The sequence below is a fragment of the Lissotriton vulgaris genome, chromosome 3_1 (assembly GCF_964263255.1).
Source record: "Lissotriton vulgaris chromosome 3_1, aLisVul1.2, whole genome shotgun sequence".
Taxonomy (NCBI): domain Eukaryota; kingdom Metazoa; phylum Chordata; class Amphibia; order Caudata; family Salamandridae; genus Lissotriton; species Lissotriton vulgaris.
Window position 1 is genome coordinate 1,209,551,181 of NC_141689.1, and position 16,725 is coordinate 1,209,567,905.

A 16,725-nucleotide genomic window follows, 5' to 3' on the forward strand; every position below is an offset into this window, starting at 1 on the left:
ATAAGAAATCATGACTTTTTGTTTGTATTAGGGACAGACAATGTTCCTTCTAATTTTTTTCTCTATGTGTGGCAATAAAGGTGCTTGGTGCACTGAAGCCAAGGCTGCGTGCACTGAAGATAAGCAAAAACTTAATATAGAAGCATGTGCAGCGTGCAAGCTACCAGAATCAGTGGCATAGTATGGGCCCTAATGCAAACCAGTAAAAAAAGAACACCGCCAAACACTTACAAAGTCCTCTGGGTTGGTATTAAAAGACACCCATCACTGGGGCGCAGAGGGCTCCTTGCACCCCCTGGGCATAGGTGCCACTGCATCTTGTGTACTAATCATTCTACCTATAATTCCTCTCTATTTGCTATCTCCATGCCACTATTGTCTCCTCCTCGCACCTTTTCTTATCTCTGCCCACTTCCACTTGATCTTCTAGCTTGTCCTTATAGACTTTGGGGCAGATTTATGATAACTGGCGCATCCCCAGGGATGCGCCAGTTATTTTGCGCCGCTGCTCCGTCACCCATGGTGCGCCGCATTTACAATGCGGCGCACCATGGGGCAAAAACGGCACAGATGCGGGAAGCATCTGTGCCGTTAAGGTGTCGCATTGCTGGAGTTGCGTCGCAAGCTCGACGCAGCTCCAGCAAGGCTCGGGGGTGCCCCATCTTTACAATGCTGCGTCAAGACCTACGCCTGCTTCAAGCAGGCGCAGGGCATTGACACAGCATTGGCCTGAAAGTGAATGAGTGAAATCTTATTGATTTCACTCAGCCACTTTTGCGAGCGGCGCACCTGCCCCGGAACGCCCACCCTGCGCCGGAACGCCCACAAGTGGCGCAGGGCTTTACAACGTGATGCATCTGCCTAGATGCGTCACGTTGTAAATGGGTCGTAGGGATGCGCCACGTTTACGCTGCAGATGCGTGACGCAAACGTGGCGTATTCCCAACATAAATCTGCCCCAGAGTCCCTTTTTTTATAGCTTTTTTCCTCTCCTTGCTCTTCTTTACGGTCCCACTTTTCTTTCCCTATTTCCACTTTGCTCCACTTTTCCCTCATTCTCTCTCCTCTCTTTAATCTATGTCCTATTCTTCTCTATCCCACAAAGTCTCTCTAATCTCCCTGTTATCAGACATTCCACCCTTACTCTGTCAAATCTATATCTTAACTATGCTTCTCTCTCACCTTGTTCTCTCCTTGGCTCCGACCTCCTTGTATGCCACCTCTTGGTCCACTTACCCTTTAGTTTGTTTTATCATCCTCTCCTTCTTTCTTTCCCTACCTTTTCCCTTTACTTTATTTGTGTAACTCCCTTTCTTTCTTTTCCTCTCCCTTTCTTGCTTTCTATCTCACTTCCAGATCTCATCCTCTCCATACATGTTTCCTTTTCTCTCTACATTCAAATCTCACCTCTTCCTCATACTCCCAAGTCATCTTTCCTCTTCAACTCTCTATTATTTCTGTCCTTCCTACTTTTCTAATTTCCTATCCAGTACATTTTCTTACTTTCCAATCCCTGTTCTCTTCCAATCTGAGACCTGTCTATAGACATTTGAAATGCTCAATGCCAGGCGCAAATAGTTTTTCACGCATGCTTCAGTGGCCCCTTCCTGTGGCATCTTCATTGCCTTCTGATTTTACACAGTAAAGCAACATTTGCTCTGCATTGGTCATTTTGTAACCTTCTATTAGCTTGCATTAAGAACACAAATCGCCTCATAATATTGACAAGTACCTGTTTAGAGATTCTGATCCAGATCTATTAACTCTGCGATTTGTTTGCATCACAAAAGTGGCACAAGCCTAGCACCTAATGTTGTGGTTGGATATACTTTCCAACACACATCATGATTTGCGTAAGTAAGTTGCTCACAGTAACACAAAGAAGTACTATGCACTAAATGGTGCTACTTTGCATCGAGGGGCATACCACCTTTGGAACACGAGACGGAGCGATCTCTACAGGGACCTGCAGCAACGGTCCACCCGTGGAACAGACCAACACGTCCGCCTACGTTTAAATCATTACCGAACATTTGAGGAGAAACAACGGATTTGTATTTCCCAACAACCTTGTGGCATTTCCATGTCTTCACTTATTTAAATTGTAGCCCGTTACCAACCGGGTCGGAAATATCACCGGTGAAGCTATTATCGCGCTGCCCTGTGTTTGACTCATACAGCCCTGAAGAGTCATAGGATTTTTCCTGAGTGACAAAACACGTGTCAGCTGGTTCTTTCTGTATTGACCCACACGATTATATATAAAAGAAACTTCCTCAAAACATTTGTGATGCCGACCTACATAATTTCTGAACGTGAAGTCATTTGATGTATGGTTTTTACACTAAAACCTTAAATTTGAAAACGTGTGCACAGGACTTGGTTCTATACCACAGGTGGTACATGGGCATTCCCAAGTAACCACCCATGGGTTTTGAGGCAAATCTCTATCTAATAACATTTATAGATGGGGAATTGAGCTAAAAAATGATGTTCCCTCAAGGCAGGCGTAACAGTGGAATAATTGTAAAAGGCTTCATAATTTTCACACTTTGCAAGTATGATGCACTTTACAGCACACATACAGTGAGATGTCTAATGGATATTTGTTTGTAATGGAAGGATTCCAGAATGCTCAGATCCTTGTTCTAAGGTCAGGCATTGGAATTAAGATTTTGCATCCAGGCATGATGCCACATGTGCCACATAATCCATCATCTGCTGTATAATATGCATATTCAAATCTGAAAAAAATAGCTTCTAGCTTAAATGGATAAAAAGTTACTAAAACCGGGTCGGCCCATATTGCTGTGAAGTGGAAGACCTTTCACAAAGGTTGACTGGTCACATTTCTGTTGCTTATTGTTATATCTGGGTGTTAAATGGTACTAACATTTGCCCAGGTAGTGTGTAAAATGTCAAAATAATAAAGTAATGCTATCATAAAATATGGAGCATTACGTTGTATAACTTGCCTTTTCTTGCCACATAATTCAACCCTGCTGCATAATTTGGTCCTCTCCTGATGCATAATTCCAGTGACCCGGACTATGGCGCAAGGCAAAGGTGGGCAAGACAACAAATTACCAGGGACAGCTGAGCAAATGGTCTGCTCTGGCTCTTAAGAACCCATACACAAGCCAAGCTTTGAAAATATGTGGCATGTCAATCATGCAGCCCAGAATATGTTTGACTATAGTAAACTAGTGGAAGCACCTCATTTTAGTAAATCAGATTATGTGCAGAGTATTAATTAAACATGAACTGAGAATTTTGTCCTGCTCCCCCACCACCTCCCCCCAAAAGACAATGCTATTAGTGAACTAAAAGGCAATTCAGGGGGTTTTGTACAGTGCAAAGCCTGAATTTATGCATTAGAAGGTGCATTCTTTGTGATGATAAATAAAAAGGAGGGGTCGAGACTCAAGACTAATATAATTCGAGTTGGTTTCCCGCCATGCATCCGACCTATATACATTGCTGGTCGACCTAAGCAAGTGCAGTCAGCCATAGGGCGCCCATTTGGCTATGACGGCTTTTCATTAAGATCTGCAGAAGCTTAATGGTGAGATGAGGACAAAAAAAAAAGATAAATCAAAAGGAGGATCAGTTTAAAAGTATTTGAATGTTTAATGTTTTTTTACAGTTTTTTGAGCAACCTCGACTGGAAAGTATTGGAGCTCTTTACTTGAGCATCAAGACTGGAACCTGTTTCCAGGGACGGCTTTAGCGCTGGTGGTGCCCAGTGTGACAATGTTTGTTAGCGCCCCCCAATGACCACCTCCTCCACAGATTCCCTTGCTATCACTCTTTAACAGGATTTAAATTGTAACACCATGGTTGGGGGTTCTCTGTAACAATAAATGTTTCCTACCCAAACAAATCTTTTTACCAACACTAAGAAAATGAAAGACTGCAGTTTGCCTGCAGCACTTTGATAACAGTTGATAGCTCGCTGCTCTATTTTATGATTTTAACTTATAAACTGCAAGTAACTAAAGGATCCCTCTAACAAAAGCAGTAACCCACTGAGCTATCTTCATAAATACAGGTCTGTGATGTACATGGTACACGTCCTTTGCATCAGGCATATTAATCCTCTGCTCCACCTTACAATGAGTCAAAACTTTCTCTAGACAAAACTTCGATCTCACTACAGGACATTAATCACTGGAGATATATTAACATTTTTATTGTGGCTAGGAACAAGGCAGCAGTTGCTTTTTAGACTTTAATATCCTTGCTCTAGAGCCGGCCCTGCAATGTTCCCCCAGTTCCAATGTCAGCAGCACTGGCCGTAATGACGCTTCCACACCCTCTCATTGCAGTGTGAAACATATTCACATATGATTTGTTACACACTGCATGCTAGGGGCCTCTTGGGACACTGGAAGCAGCCTCTTTATCATTTAATTGCTGTACTGGGCCTCCTTGTGCGCTGCCCAATTTAAAAAGGGACATTTTCATGCCTCACTTTTATCATGTATTCTGCACCTCGAGGGGAGAGCGCGTTCCCACAGAGTGTCTGGGCGCTGTAAGAAGCAAGGCTGCACGTGCGAGCAGCCTAGAGGGAACATAGGGGACCAATGTTCTCTCTCTTTTAATTGACACCTCAGGTACCTAATGATGATAGGGTTTCTCTTGTTGTTTAGTACACATTGAGAACTGAGGGCAATGCTTGATTTAATTTCAGCTAATGGCAACTGCTCAGGCTGCATACCAATCCATTGTTTTTCATCCACCATGCCACATCAGTTTAAACCCAGCCATATGCCAATCAGTATTGGCATTGCTCCAGTGGGAACAGTCCAGCCTGAGATGCTAGGCCAGGTCCTCCCTGAACTGGAACACAAGCCACCCAGGACTGGTTGCTCCCTTATTATGGCTCATTAGCCAGGTATAGTATGGTTCCAATGGCACAGTGAGCAAGGGACCAATGTCTGGGCATACCAGTCACATGCAGGGCATCAAAAACAAGGTGATGGATGAAGCCTTGACTGTATCTGACCCACTGGCAATTGCTCTGGTCTGCCTTCCAATCCACCTTTTTTTACCCACCATCCCACCTCTGTTTGAACCCAGCCATATGCAATTCAGTCTTGACCCTGCTCCAATAGGAACAGTCCAGCCCAAGCTGCCAGGCCAGGTCCTTCCTAAACCGAAACAAAAGCCGGCTAGGAGCTTGTAGCGAAACTGGGATACTGCACCCAGTTTTAGCTTGTGTCCCATTTCCTTTTACTTTCCAGGTCATCACTTTTATATTATCCAAGTTCAGAGGTCTTTTATGGCTATGGTCCTTTGTTGGGGATGGGGGGGAGGCTGTGTTTACTATTTATTCATGCTAATCTGCCTGGATGTTTGTGTTCCTGACCTATGAACTCCTATTTGACTGAACTCACCGTATAATTCCCCTTGTATACTATCTCATGTGGCAGGTTTCTAAATACCATCACCCAATTGCTCGATGTGCTTGTCAACCCCTTCCACAACTTGTTCAGTAGCACTATTCAAACACTATCGGAAAATCCTCCTAACCACTCCCTGTACATCACACTACCCCAAAATATGCACTGTATTACATCACCACAACACATCTAAAAGTGCCATAACAACATCCTGCTATGCCGGTTGACACTGCACCACAGCCTTCCATATACCAGCACACCAAATTGCACTTCCCATCTCCTCTTTAATACAAGGCTGCCCCTAGAAGCCTTCAGAATATCACTGTACAAATACACACAACCAAACTCTACTACCCTAGTCCACCGTGCTCATCACATTCCCAACACTACTCAACACTAAGTATGGGCGAATTTTGCGGATCTGCGGTCCACGAATGCATGCAAAATAATCAGCGAGTTCGCGGAAAAATCCACAAACTTGCGGTTCTGCAGAAATATTACTGGAGTACTACTTTCTACTGGCTAATCAGTAAGTGCAAGCTCGTTGGGTAAATGTATAGTGCTTTTCCTACACTTCAGCTGCGTAAAGTGCCAGAAGAGTTGTCTCCAGTGACCATGTGTGTGTTACTATGCCATCACGGCGAAGGGTGCCCATGGTCCCTTGAGTGAGCTGTCCATTATAGTGGGTAAATGGCGGGAAGACGGTGCACACCCCTAGTTTGTGAGCGGGGACAAATGGACGGGCTTCTATGCGAGTTCCAATGCCTCTTGTGGGTAGAAAAGGTCAGAGACTGATCAGAGCAGCAGACGAGGATACAGAAGCTTCTGGTCACAGGAACTGCACAGGGATTGCGCTTGTGAAAGTGAAGGATGCAAAGGCCTCCATCCAGCATCACAGCTAATTTTCGACAGTAGATATGGGGAGAAAGCCCACCTGCCCAGCCTCGACAAAGCTTACGATTGTTTTTGGGCTGATGAATGCGTTACTGAATTTGAGCTTCAACTCGGGCACCATATCTGTAAGTGCTTCCTGTTGAGGTTTAATTTTTGTGACAGGAGCATCGTGCCAGAATGAACCCTGCCCTTCATATTTATCCAAGAAGACGCCACCGGTTTGTGCGATACCTCTACTCAACTGCCAAACTTGCGGCGGGGCTTCTAAATCCGCCTGCGAGTGGACTTGCGAATTTTTCGGCAATTTCGCGAGATTCGCGGATTGTGAAATTGCCGAAAATCTGCAAATTCCGCACATACTTACTCAACACAATAGCAATCCACACTATACCGAAACACATCATCAAGCCCACAAGTGCACCCTATGTACCATGACTTCCCTCCCCCACTCCTACATCAAAAATAACACCAGAGACCTATATACACCAACATAATAAATCAATGCTACATTTCAATACTCTGCACGAGTAATGTTGCTGCATGGTTGCTGCTTTGTGAGGTCCTTCACTACACCATACAGCAGCATTACTCATCTACACTGCACCATCTCAGTTCTCCTTTCGAACATTCACAACACACCTTCACCATGCAACACCATAACAAATCACACCAGTTTGCAACACTACCACCCAACACCACATCAGTCTCCATAGCATATCTCGGCACTCCCCACCACATTGACATAGATATGCTCTCCAAGTCCTTCACTATGCATACACGTTGTACCACATACGTTCCCACCACTACCGACTAGCTCCCAAATACGCATGGGATAAACTCTGGCTTCACACACATGATGACCAGCAAGACCCATTACGTGCCACCTCACCTCCTATGATCTCTCACAAATTCACACATCATCACCGTTTGCTCACAAAACTCTCCTATGATGACTGCTCCATGCGGTGCTCACCTACTCACACCGGTGTCACCAACCTAGGCTTTATACACTTGGATGACAGGTAAATGTCAAGCCCAACTATGGGACTCTGTGCTGGCAAGGATAGACATAGCATAAAAAGAGAAGAGAACAAGACAGCTCCTCCTTTAAGGACTGGACAATAAACATGGCAGACAATAGCACATAGGTGTCCAGGACAACAACCATAAAGAAGACACTCCCGATGGATGCTGCCATCTAATGTAGAAAAATGACAGCAAAACTGAGAACAACATACTTTAGTCTCAAAACTGACAGAGAACAAAAAAAATAATCTCTGGAATGCTTGGGGCAGAAGACAGTAGGCCGGAAACATGAATACGTGGCAGTGGAGGACAAAGAGGAAAGTAAAACCTGAACCACAGGAGAACCACCAGTTCTCAGCAAATATTATTACCAGACAAATACACCACCACTGCTGCTCCTAAGAGATCCATCAAAACTCAACAAGTAACCGGCAAAACAAAGCTGGCAGAGGACCACACGACCAGTGTCTCAACCAGGAACAAACACGCTGAAATGGCACACTACGCATGCCTCATGTGTAGGAGTACATTGAAAGGGTGCAAGACCTTTCTACCCCTACATAATATCTGATTGTCGGGGGCATGGGTACAAACGTTCTTTTCCTTCAGAGTACCTCTACTCCGAAAATGCACTCCTCCAGAATGAATTATTCATACAGAAACGCTAAAGAAGACAAATAAATGAGCCGCAATGCCCACTATCATTAACATTAAAAAGCATTATGTGCACAAAGTCATAAAAGCTTAGAATCTAGGACAAACTCCAGAGGGCCAGAATAGAGACAGACATACAGCTATGGGCAGAGGACAAGGCAAGTTAAAATACAACTCTAGAAGGATAAGTTGTGTCGCAAACATGAGAATAGCCTTTTATTTGGAAAACATATTGAAGATAATTGGCAATAGCAGTGATTATGATGGTCCTTCACGCAGATGAAAAAATGATTATTTAATTCCTCTTCATTGTTCTTGGCTGGATACTGGTGCTGCTTCTCTCTGGGATACCCTCAGTGTTCTTTCAGGTTTGGTGTTGGGTAACTACGGGGACAGGGTCGGGATCAGGACAGCAGAGTACCATAAAGTCCTAAGAAAAGTTGCATGCCAGAGCCTGTCGTGCTCCACCTGCCCCTTCTCACCGTTGTGCTGAATAATAAGTGATGAGGACTAGGCTTCTTGTTGGGGGGGTGGGGGGGTGCTTTATTACACAAGACTATAGCACTTGCTTGGCTGAGATGTGAATAAAAGTGACAGGAAACCCACCTCACAGACTTGGGTGACTCTTCTCCTACAGTCTGTTAGTCTTGTTCTTTTATGTTGTCTTGGTAAGTTGGCCATCCTCATTTGCTATTCTTGTTTTTCCCACAGATGCAAGATCACCCTGTCTGGATCCCGATACCATGCATCCCAGACTGAGATTGTCTGAGGACCGTCTTACCGTATTCAGTGCCTGGATGAGTAAATTGTTTGCCAACAGCCCTCAGAGATTTGATAAACTGTGGCAAGTAATAAGCAGGGATGCCTACTTTTCAGGAAGTCATTATTGGGAGGTGGATTTGCTGAGTGCTGTGCAAGGATGGTGGATTGGGGCCACTTACCCATCCATTCAGAGGAAAGGAGATTCGGAGACAAGCCGGCTGGGCTGGAACCGAGGGTCATGGTGTATAAAAAGGTTTGATTATGAATACTGGGCATTCCACAAAGGGGATCGAACGCCAATACCAACTGACAATGACCCGGAGAAAATTGGAGTTTTCCTGGACTATGAGGCTGGGATATTGTCTTTCTACGACGTGACATGTGGTATGACACATCTGCACACCTTCCGCTGCAAGTTCACAGAACCGCTTTACCCAGCCCTGAGGGTTTGGGAAGGATCGATATCCATTTGCAGAATAACTTGAAAATGGGAGCCCTTGACTTTCTTTAAAGCAATCTATTACCAATTTGTCCAGTCAAGAGTAAGAAAATGTGGCAAATCCTTTTCTAACACTAAACCTTATTTTCACAATTCACAAAAACATGTGTGAATTATGACAGGTGCATGTCATAAGTTATAATTACATAATTACATATCTTAGACTTATGCACAATGTCGGTCAATTCAGGAAATTGTCACTTGAGCCTGTTAGAAGAAACACATGAAAGTGAATGATCTTCTTGAGACAAACTCCTTTTTACCTATTTTCCTAATCTTACACGTGGCTAATCTGCACATTGCGTAAAGTATGCATAAGCAGAGCTAGAAAAATTGGCAATATTTTATTCTTAAAGTTAATTTTTCAACTTGCCTTCACTTCCTTTTACATCCTCTGTGAAAGCTGGTAACTGGCTGATTTCCCACACTTTCATCACTTAAACTAGTATCTTACAAGTCTAATTTAGAAAGCAGGAGTATCACATTTGTCACCATATTTGCAAGGGATTTTCCAGGCCACTCCTCTGAGACACTGGTAGGAACTCCTACTCTTGTAACCTAGGGTTATAAAAGTGGCTCTGTAATACTCTCATGAAAGCGTCTACAATGCCAAGTTTGTACTTTGGTAAATCACCATTTAATTTCTTTATAAATAACATGCTAATGTTCGGTTATCACTTTGCAGATATTCCTGGTTACTCTAAATTCTCAGGCTTCAACATACAAGCATAAGATTTTCCATGATAACTTCATAACAGCACTCCTCTTCAATGCCATTAATATGAAATTAATTGCTTGAAAGCTGTTGGATCTTATCCAAATGTAATAGGAATCTGCACTGTAAACTTTAAAACTTTAGCGCCTGCTTCCACATTAGCTACGTGTCATGAAATCGCTCAAAATCATGGTGAAAGACCCCTGTCAATAAATTTGTAATGTCCGGAAGATCAGCTGAATATCATTTAATGCTGCTTTTTTGGCATGCCATTTCTCATTTCATTGTGCTGATTTGGGTGCATGCGAATGATAGTGAAATTGTGATTCAAACCCACCATAGGATACCCTCAATGTTTGATTAAAGCAGCAACATAGTTTTATGATAGTTTCATATGATCCAAATTTAAATTACACACTGAGACAAAAGCATGACAGACGTATTAGACACAGTTATTTTCACATTCCTATTGCTGGTAAAAGTGAAAAGTGGTAAGCAACTGCTGTTGAGACCTCTGTGTAAATCACAGGTTCAAATCTAACCTGGGCCACTAAGCATTTCATTCTTCTGAGGTTGATCAATTGATTATCATTAGCTTGAACAATATTAACTGCGATTTTCCAACTGTCTAGAGACAATTTATGGTGTGAAATGATGTAATGTGTTGAGCTCCCAAATCCCATATCTCATGTTGTGTTTGTATATAGAACATTGAAAAATCCCATCATAATACAGAACAATCCGTTTTTTCAAAGAAGGCTTTAAAATGTAGAAATTACCTCGTTTGTTTTTTGTGTTTACTATCAATCACCGTTTTGACAAGATGCATCACCAGCATAACCTTTTTTTGAGTAGTAATTATAGGAGAAACGAGCAGTGGACCTGCAGTTCAAAGGAAATTATCAAATGGATTCTGTATAAAGGTTTCAATAAAATAATTTTTATCAAGATTATGTATTATTTTATCATAAATTGGTTATCTCAAACGCTGTATTGGAATGCACCTAGGGCTGGTCTTCAGACCACATATAGCGGTTGGGCTTAAATGGAGTGCATATAGTCTGATACAACTAAGATTTGCCCACGGTCATGAGATTTCTTTGCTCTAATTAGATATTTGTGGCATACATGGTGTGCGATGGAGACAAATTGACCTGCTTGTGTCCCATTTAGAGATTTTAACTTTCTGCTGTAATATCTGCCTCTAGCTGGGCTTAGAGCACAGTGCTAATGCAAAACCCCAATTTGACAAATCAATATGTGGTCCACGTGCACTTGGCACTATTAATAAAACAGGTGCAAACATTAATGTTCACCCATTTTACACTAGCAACTGTATGTATTTTTTTCAGTTAAAGTACACTTAGGTCCTCATTACAAGTGTGTCAGTAAATACCAGTATGTGAGGTAAGTCCTGTTACTGTAAATACTGGAATTATACTTTTTACGGCTGACACCGCACCTTGGTAGTTTTTCTCCAGGTACATTTCAGCAGGTCATACAAGGGAAAAATGTCCTATAATAATCGAAATACGTGGATTTAAGTGCAATTAGCACCAAGATATGCACATTATTCCCCAAAAACACGTAATAGGCAAACATTAACTCACCTGATAGATTCCAAGCACCTCAGTGTCGGATTTAATTTCAAGACCAGAGTCTACCATTGTGAAGAACATCCTTTATTGCCCCTCCTGCAGCAACTTTAAGGAACTTCCAAACAATAACATCAATCTAGAATTTAGAACACTGTAGTCCATAAATAGTGCATTCTCAGAACACTCACTCTTTTCAATGCTGCTCCTGGAGAGATAAGTAAATTTGTAATCAGTTGTAATGTTTGGGTATTAAGATATAGGATTTATTTTTCGTTAGAATACTGTATTTGAAGTAAAAGCTTCTATTTTATGGAAGCAGGTTATATATTAGAGTTCGTTTTTTTAGCAGAGTATAGGGCACTTAAGATCAAATATATGTAAAAAATGCGAAGTTTTTTGGGGGGGAATCAAAGCATTTTTACTGAATGTCAGAAATTGGGGAATATAGAAGGAATGTGTTTTTATAACAATAAATCAGGCGCTGCCGCGTGTATTGGCAGTCAGGGAGCCAGGTGCTGCTTTGTGGCTGCGTGAGAGATGTAAATTGCAGCCGGGCACCGCCGCATGAACAACACCAATCCGTTCCAGGCAACCAGGGACAGACTTATGTCCCCCTCCCACTGGAGGGTGGCATAATAGGGGGTGTACCCACCCTAGGGAAGGGACCCATTGGTCCCTGCCGTTTACTTACCGGTAACGCTTCTAAATCTAGTATTTAGAGGCACCCCTGAACCTTGCTTCCTAATACAAGAAGAAACAACTAGAAAAAGAAGGACCGAACAGGCGTGCAGCAGCTAACAAGAGGAAGACGCCCACTGACTTGGCCCCAGCCCTACCGGCCTGTCTTCCCCTCAAACCTGCTCCTGCGAAATTCAGGTGTGTCCTGCAGCCAGCAACCTCAAAAACCCCGGAGGACCTGCATGCCTTCAACTACAAAGACTTTGTCTCCCGTGAACACCAGATTTGTTCATCTGCAACCTCTGGCCTCGTCCAGAAACCGCGAATCCGCATCACTCTGCACCCACTGTCCACGGCCAGAGCTCCAGTGGGCAAACACCATGAGGAGGTCACCTCAGCAATCCTGACCCGAGATCCGGTGACCCCTGACTTGCCTCAAGCCTCTAGCCGACGCCTGCAGTCTAAATCCAGAAGGCCCCCCCTAACCGCGACTAGGTGCTGGTAAGAAGATCCGACCCCAAAAGGTACCCCTGCATCCGACGCCTCACAGCCTTGTGTGACTAAACCAATGGTGCCTAGCCAACCCCTAACTTCCCAACTTACTTCTCGAAGTGGTGGTCGCACCCAGAAGACCTTCATCCCCAAGCCTGCAGTGTCTTTACAAACCGGAGGTTCTCAATTGAAAACAACAGGGTGTCCGACGTCAAAACAGCACCCTGCACCCGGCTTCCGCACTGCGGGTGTACCTTTGGTGCTACTTTGTTTCCCATTTGCCCTTAGCTAAAGTCCAGGAGCTTTGCTCCCGCAACCCAGTGGCCTGCTTGCCAGCAGCCACTAACCGGAGGCCCCCTATCCCCTTTGGATAACATTGGACCTCAGCACTCTGCACCCGGCCTTCCTAACGCCGCTGAGGGTGTAACTAGAGTGCATCCTGGACCCTGAGGGACCCCAGAGTCTACCCCCAGAACCTCAACTCTCACTACCAAATACTTACCTCAAAACCGATAATACTATTTTCAACCATAGGATAACATGGACTGTTTTTCTGTTAAATATTCCAACTCAACAACCTCTAAATGAAGTTTTTAGTCACTATTTTTGAGAAAAATGATTTTGGAATAACGAACCTTGATTATACATACATTTATCTTGTGGCATTAATTGAACAGCTTGGAGGTTGCATGATTCGTGACCTCAAAATTGAACTACGATTTATGTCGCTCTAAAACCCCAAATGGGATTCGGTGATTGCTATAGATGTAGCCAGGCATCTCATCAGGAAATGTATATTTTTAAAACCACTTCATCTAATCAAAAAAGGCTTATTCATTTGCCAAGAACAATCAAAGCGTACAAATACCAAAAAAATGTGTATAATTAAAAGTCTAAAATAGAATTTGTGCAATATAGAAGGTAAGTGGGCAGAAGAGGCCATTATAATTTTCTCACAAGTTTAAGAGATCTAATAAGAAAAACTCAGTTATAATACCAAAGGTACAGCGGCATTCTTCTAATATAGCGTCTGTTCAAATCTAGCAGAAGACTAATGTATCCTTACTTAGCTTAGCGGGCAAACATTATTATAATCTAATTAAATAGAGTTGCTTGAACCCCAGCTGTCAGAATTCAATACTTAGAAGGGAGTAATGTACTCTTCCTCTCGTTAAAGTACAACCTTACAGTGTTTGTGCTAAACATTGGCTAAAATCTGACTTACAGAAAAAACTAATGTTTCAGAGGTTTCAGTTTTTAGAATATTGTGTGTAATTATATAAGAATTAATCTTCAGGTTTAAACAGAGAGTGTATCAATTTCCTGTGGGGCCCACGGTATTCTGGACAGAAAAACAAAACATGTGGCATTTGTCCGAATTTCGTTCCCTTGCCCACTTACTAGTGAAGGTTTTTAGTGGCAGGCTACCCAACCAAAATCTCGCAAACAGACTTTTGTCCGGGGGCAGAAATGATATCAAGAAAAACTTCAAACTTTGGGCTTGGCTTGAATTCAAGAAATTGATCGATTCGATTAGACAACTTAAAGAAGCCATTGCTAGTTGTTGGTCATTCAGGCAGTCCCAATATCTAGTTTTGAGTACAGCAACCTTATACTTTCAGTTTATTTCAGGACTATCCCATAGTCTTCTTAGCCCCATTTCCCTACACCGTGTTGAAATCAAGGGCACTCTAAAGATCCAGGGGTCTTTAGAGTGCCCTTGATCTTCAATATTCCCTCAATGTGTCCCTGTACTCTGTTCTGGGGTAGACCAGATACAAACCCAAAACATCAAAGGTCTTAGGTGACCCATATCTGCAATATGTTTGCTGCCAAAGAAAAGTGGAATTAGGGGAGTACTTGAAGGATCACATAAAAGCAATCTGATAAATGTATTCTCCTCCGCTGGTAACTTTTGAGTATCCTCACTTTGGCACCAAAAAGGGCAGCAACCAGTGCTTTGGCTCGATATACCTACAAAGCTGGAGATATGGCTCTGGACTGAGTATTGCTTCAGATCTTTTTGTTAGAAGTAAGGTGCTTTTTCTAAGCTGGGGTTCCCAACTAAGCTTGTCGGTTCGTTTGACTTTTAGATAATCGAAGCAATAAAGTCATTCGAGAGGTACGTCAACCACTCTCTCAGTACTATTTCTAACATGACCTTTCCTAAAAATCATGTAGTTCGTTTTTTCAGTCCCCTAGAAACCTAGAAACTTGTTAATACAATTTTGAGGGCCAGTTCAGGTTTTCGGTATGAGTAAGTATCATCAGCAAAAAATGATATAGGAATCTTGTTACCATTCAATACAGGAAAGTAATTGTTACAGTCCTGCAGTTCCTTAAAAACATAATTTATATATAATGTAAACAGAGTAGGAGCCAAAAACCCAACCTTGGCGTACCCCCACGACAAATTGGAATCTGCTCTGTTCATTTCCCCTGGTTGACCCTTCACACCTCGGCATAATTATTTTCATGCAGCCTTACAATTAAATTAATCAGGTTGCCCTGGGACCCCATCTCAATTAAAACCTTCCACAGGAGCCTTTGAGGAACTAAGTCGAAGACTGCACGCAGATCTATGAAAGCCACATTGAGTTTTGATTACAAATCAGAGCATACTTCCAAAACAGTGATGTGAACCTAAAAACTTGGTTTTTAGGAGCTACTTTTGGCGCAGAATCCTGCTTGAACGGGTGACAGGATTTGGTTAGTGTCCATCCATTCTTGCAATTTGTTGAGCAGTTGTCTAGCAAATAATTTTTGTATATTATGAATGAGGCTGATTGGCCTATAGTTGGATGGACTAGAGGCGCCTGGACCCTCCTTCAGTCCGGTTGCTCCCCCACGCTCCAGCTGACCTGCACGCTGGTATCGTTTGTTGCCTGCATTTCAGTTCCTAACGCTGCATTGACTCATTCATTTAGTTAATTGATAGCGCTGCACGGTCGCTTTGTAGCGCTGCACTGTCGATTTTATTTATTGAATTGCGCTGCACTGTCGCTTTATTTATTTAATTGCGCTGCACTGTCGCTTTATTGATTTAAATAGCAGCGCGACGTCGCTGAGGCAGTAACTCTGATTTTGGCTACTTTATAGCTGGTTTGTGCGTGTAAGGCTCTTTTCACGCTGTGCATTTGCTGCCCCTGGCTGTGCTCGCCTTTGACCCTCCATTTTGTGTTGTTGTTTTTCCCCTGGTCCGCCCCTCCTCCCGCCACCGCCTCCCAGCTGCTGCCCCTCCCACGCTCCGCCCCCTCCACCATCCATTTATGACCAATACCCTAACGCGCAGCGTTCACGCGCAGCGATCGCGCCCTAGTTGCGCCAAAGGTGCGCCAAAGGTAAGCCCGTCTACGCCCGTCCGCGCCTGGACCGCGCCCAGCACCAGTGCCCCTGGTCCTCGTAATGTCCACCCCTCCTGCATTACTTACGATGCCACCACCCTCCTAGCCCTTAACCCCGGCCGCTCCCCCAACTGCGTCCAAGCCGCTCCTGGACACACCCATGGACCCTTTTCCTGCAACTCCTGCAAGTTCGACGGCACCAAGAACAACTCCTCATCTACGAACACACAACAGATATCCGACCCCAACCACCTACAATGCATCCTGCTCAACACCCGCTCGGTCCACAGGCACGCCATTGACCTCTGGAATCTACTAGACACCATCTCTCCGGACGTCGCCTTCCTAACAGAAACATGGATGAACGCCACATCAGCCCCAGACATCACCATTGCCATCCCGGAAGGCTATAAGATCATTCGCAAGGACCGTACCGGCCACACAGGAGGAGGCATCGCTATCGTCCATAAGAAATCCATCCGCATCTCAACCAGCTCAGACGTCAATCTTGCCAACTCTGAATACCTTCACTTCCAGATCCACATCGACCCCAAGACCACACTCAGAGGCACCCTCCTTTACAGGCCACCAGGACCCCGCGCATAATTTAGTGAAGACATCATGGACTTCATCACTCCACACGCACTCCCCTCCGAGG

At 43.7% G+C, this 16,725-nt stretch overlaps 1 protein-coding gene across 1 annotated transcript in view; it reads left to right on the forward strand.

Annotated features, from left to right (window-relative positions):
* The window catches only part of TRIM14 (tripartite motif containing 14), a 178,921-nt gene extending 168,018 nt beyond the window's left edge, over nucleotides 1-10,903 (forward strand). Inside the window, exon 6 of the mRNA XM_086961665.1 lies at nucleotides 8,691-10,903. Within this exon, the coding sequence (XP_086817791.1) occupies nucleotides 8,691-9,226 (536 nt within the window). The 3' untranslated portion in view covers nucleotides 9,227-10,903. The remainder of the gene's footprint in view (nucleotides 1-8,690) is intronic.
* The last annotated feature ends 5,822 nt before the right edge of the window (nucleotides 10,904-16,725 follow it).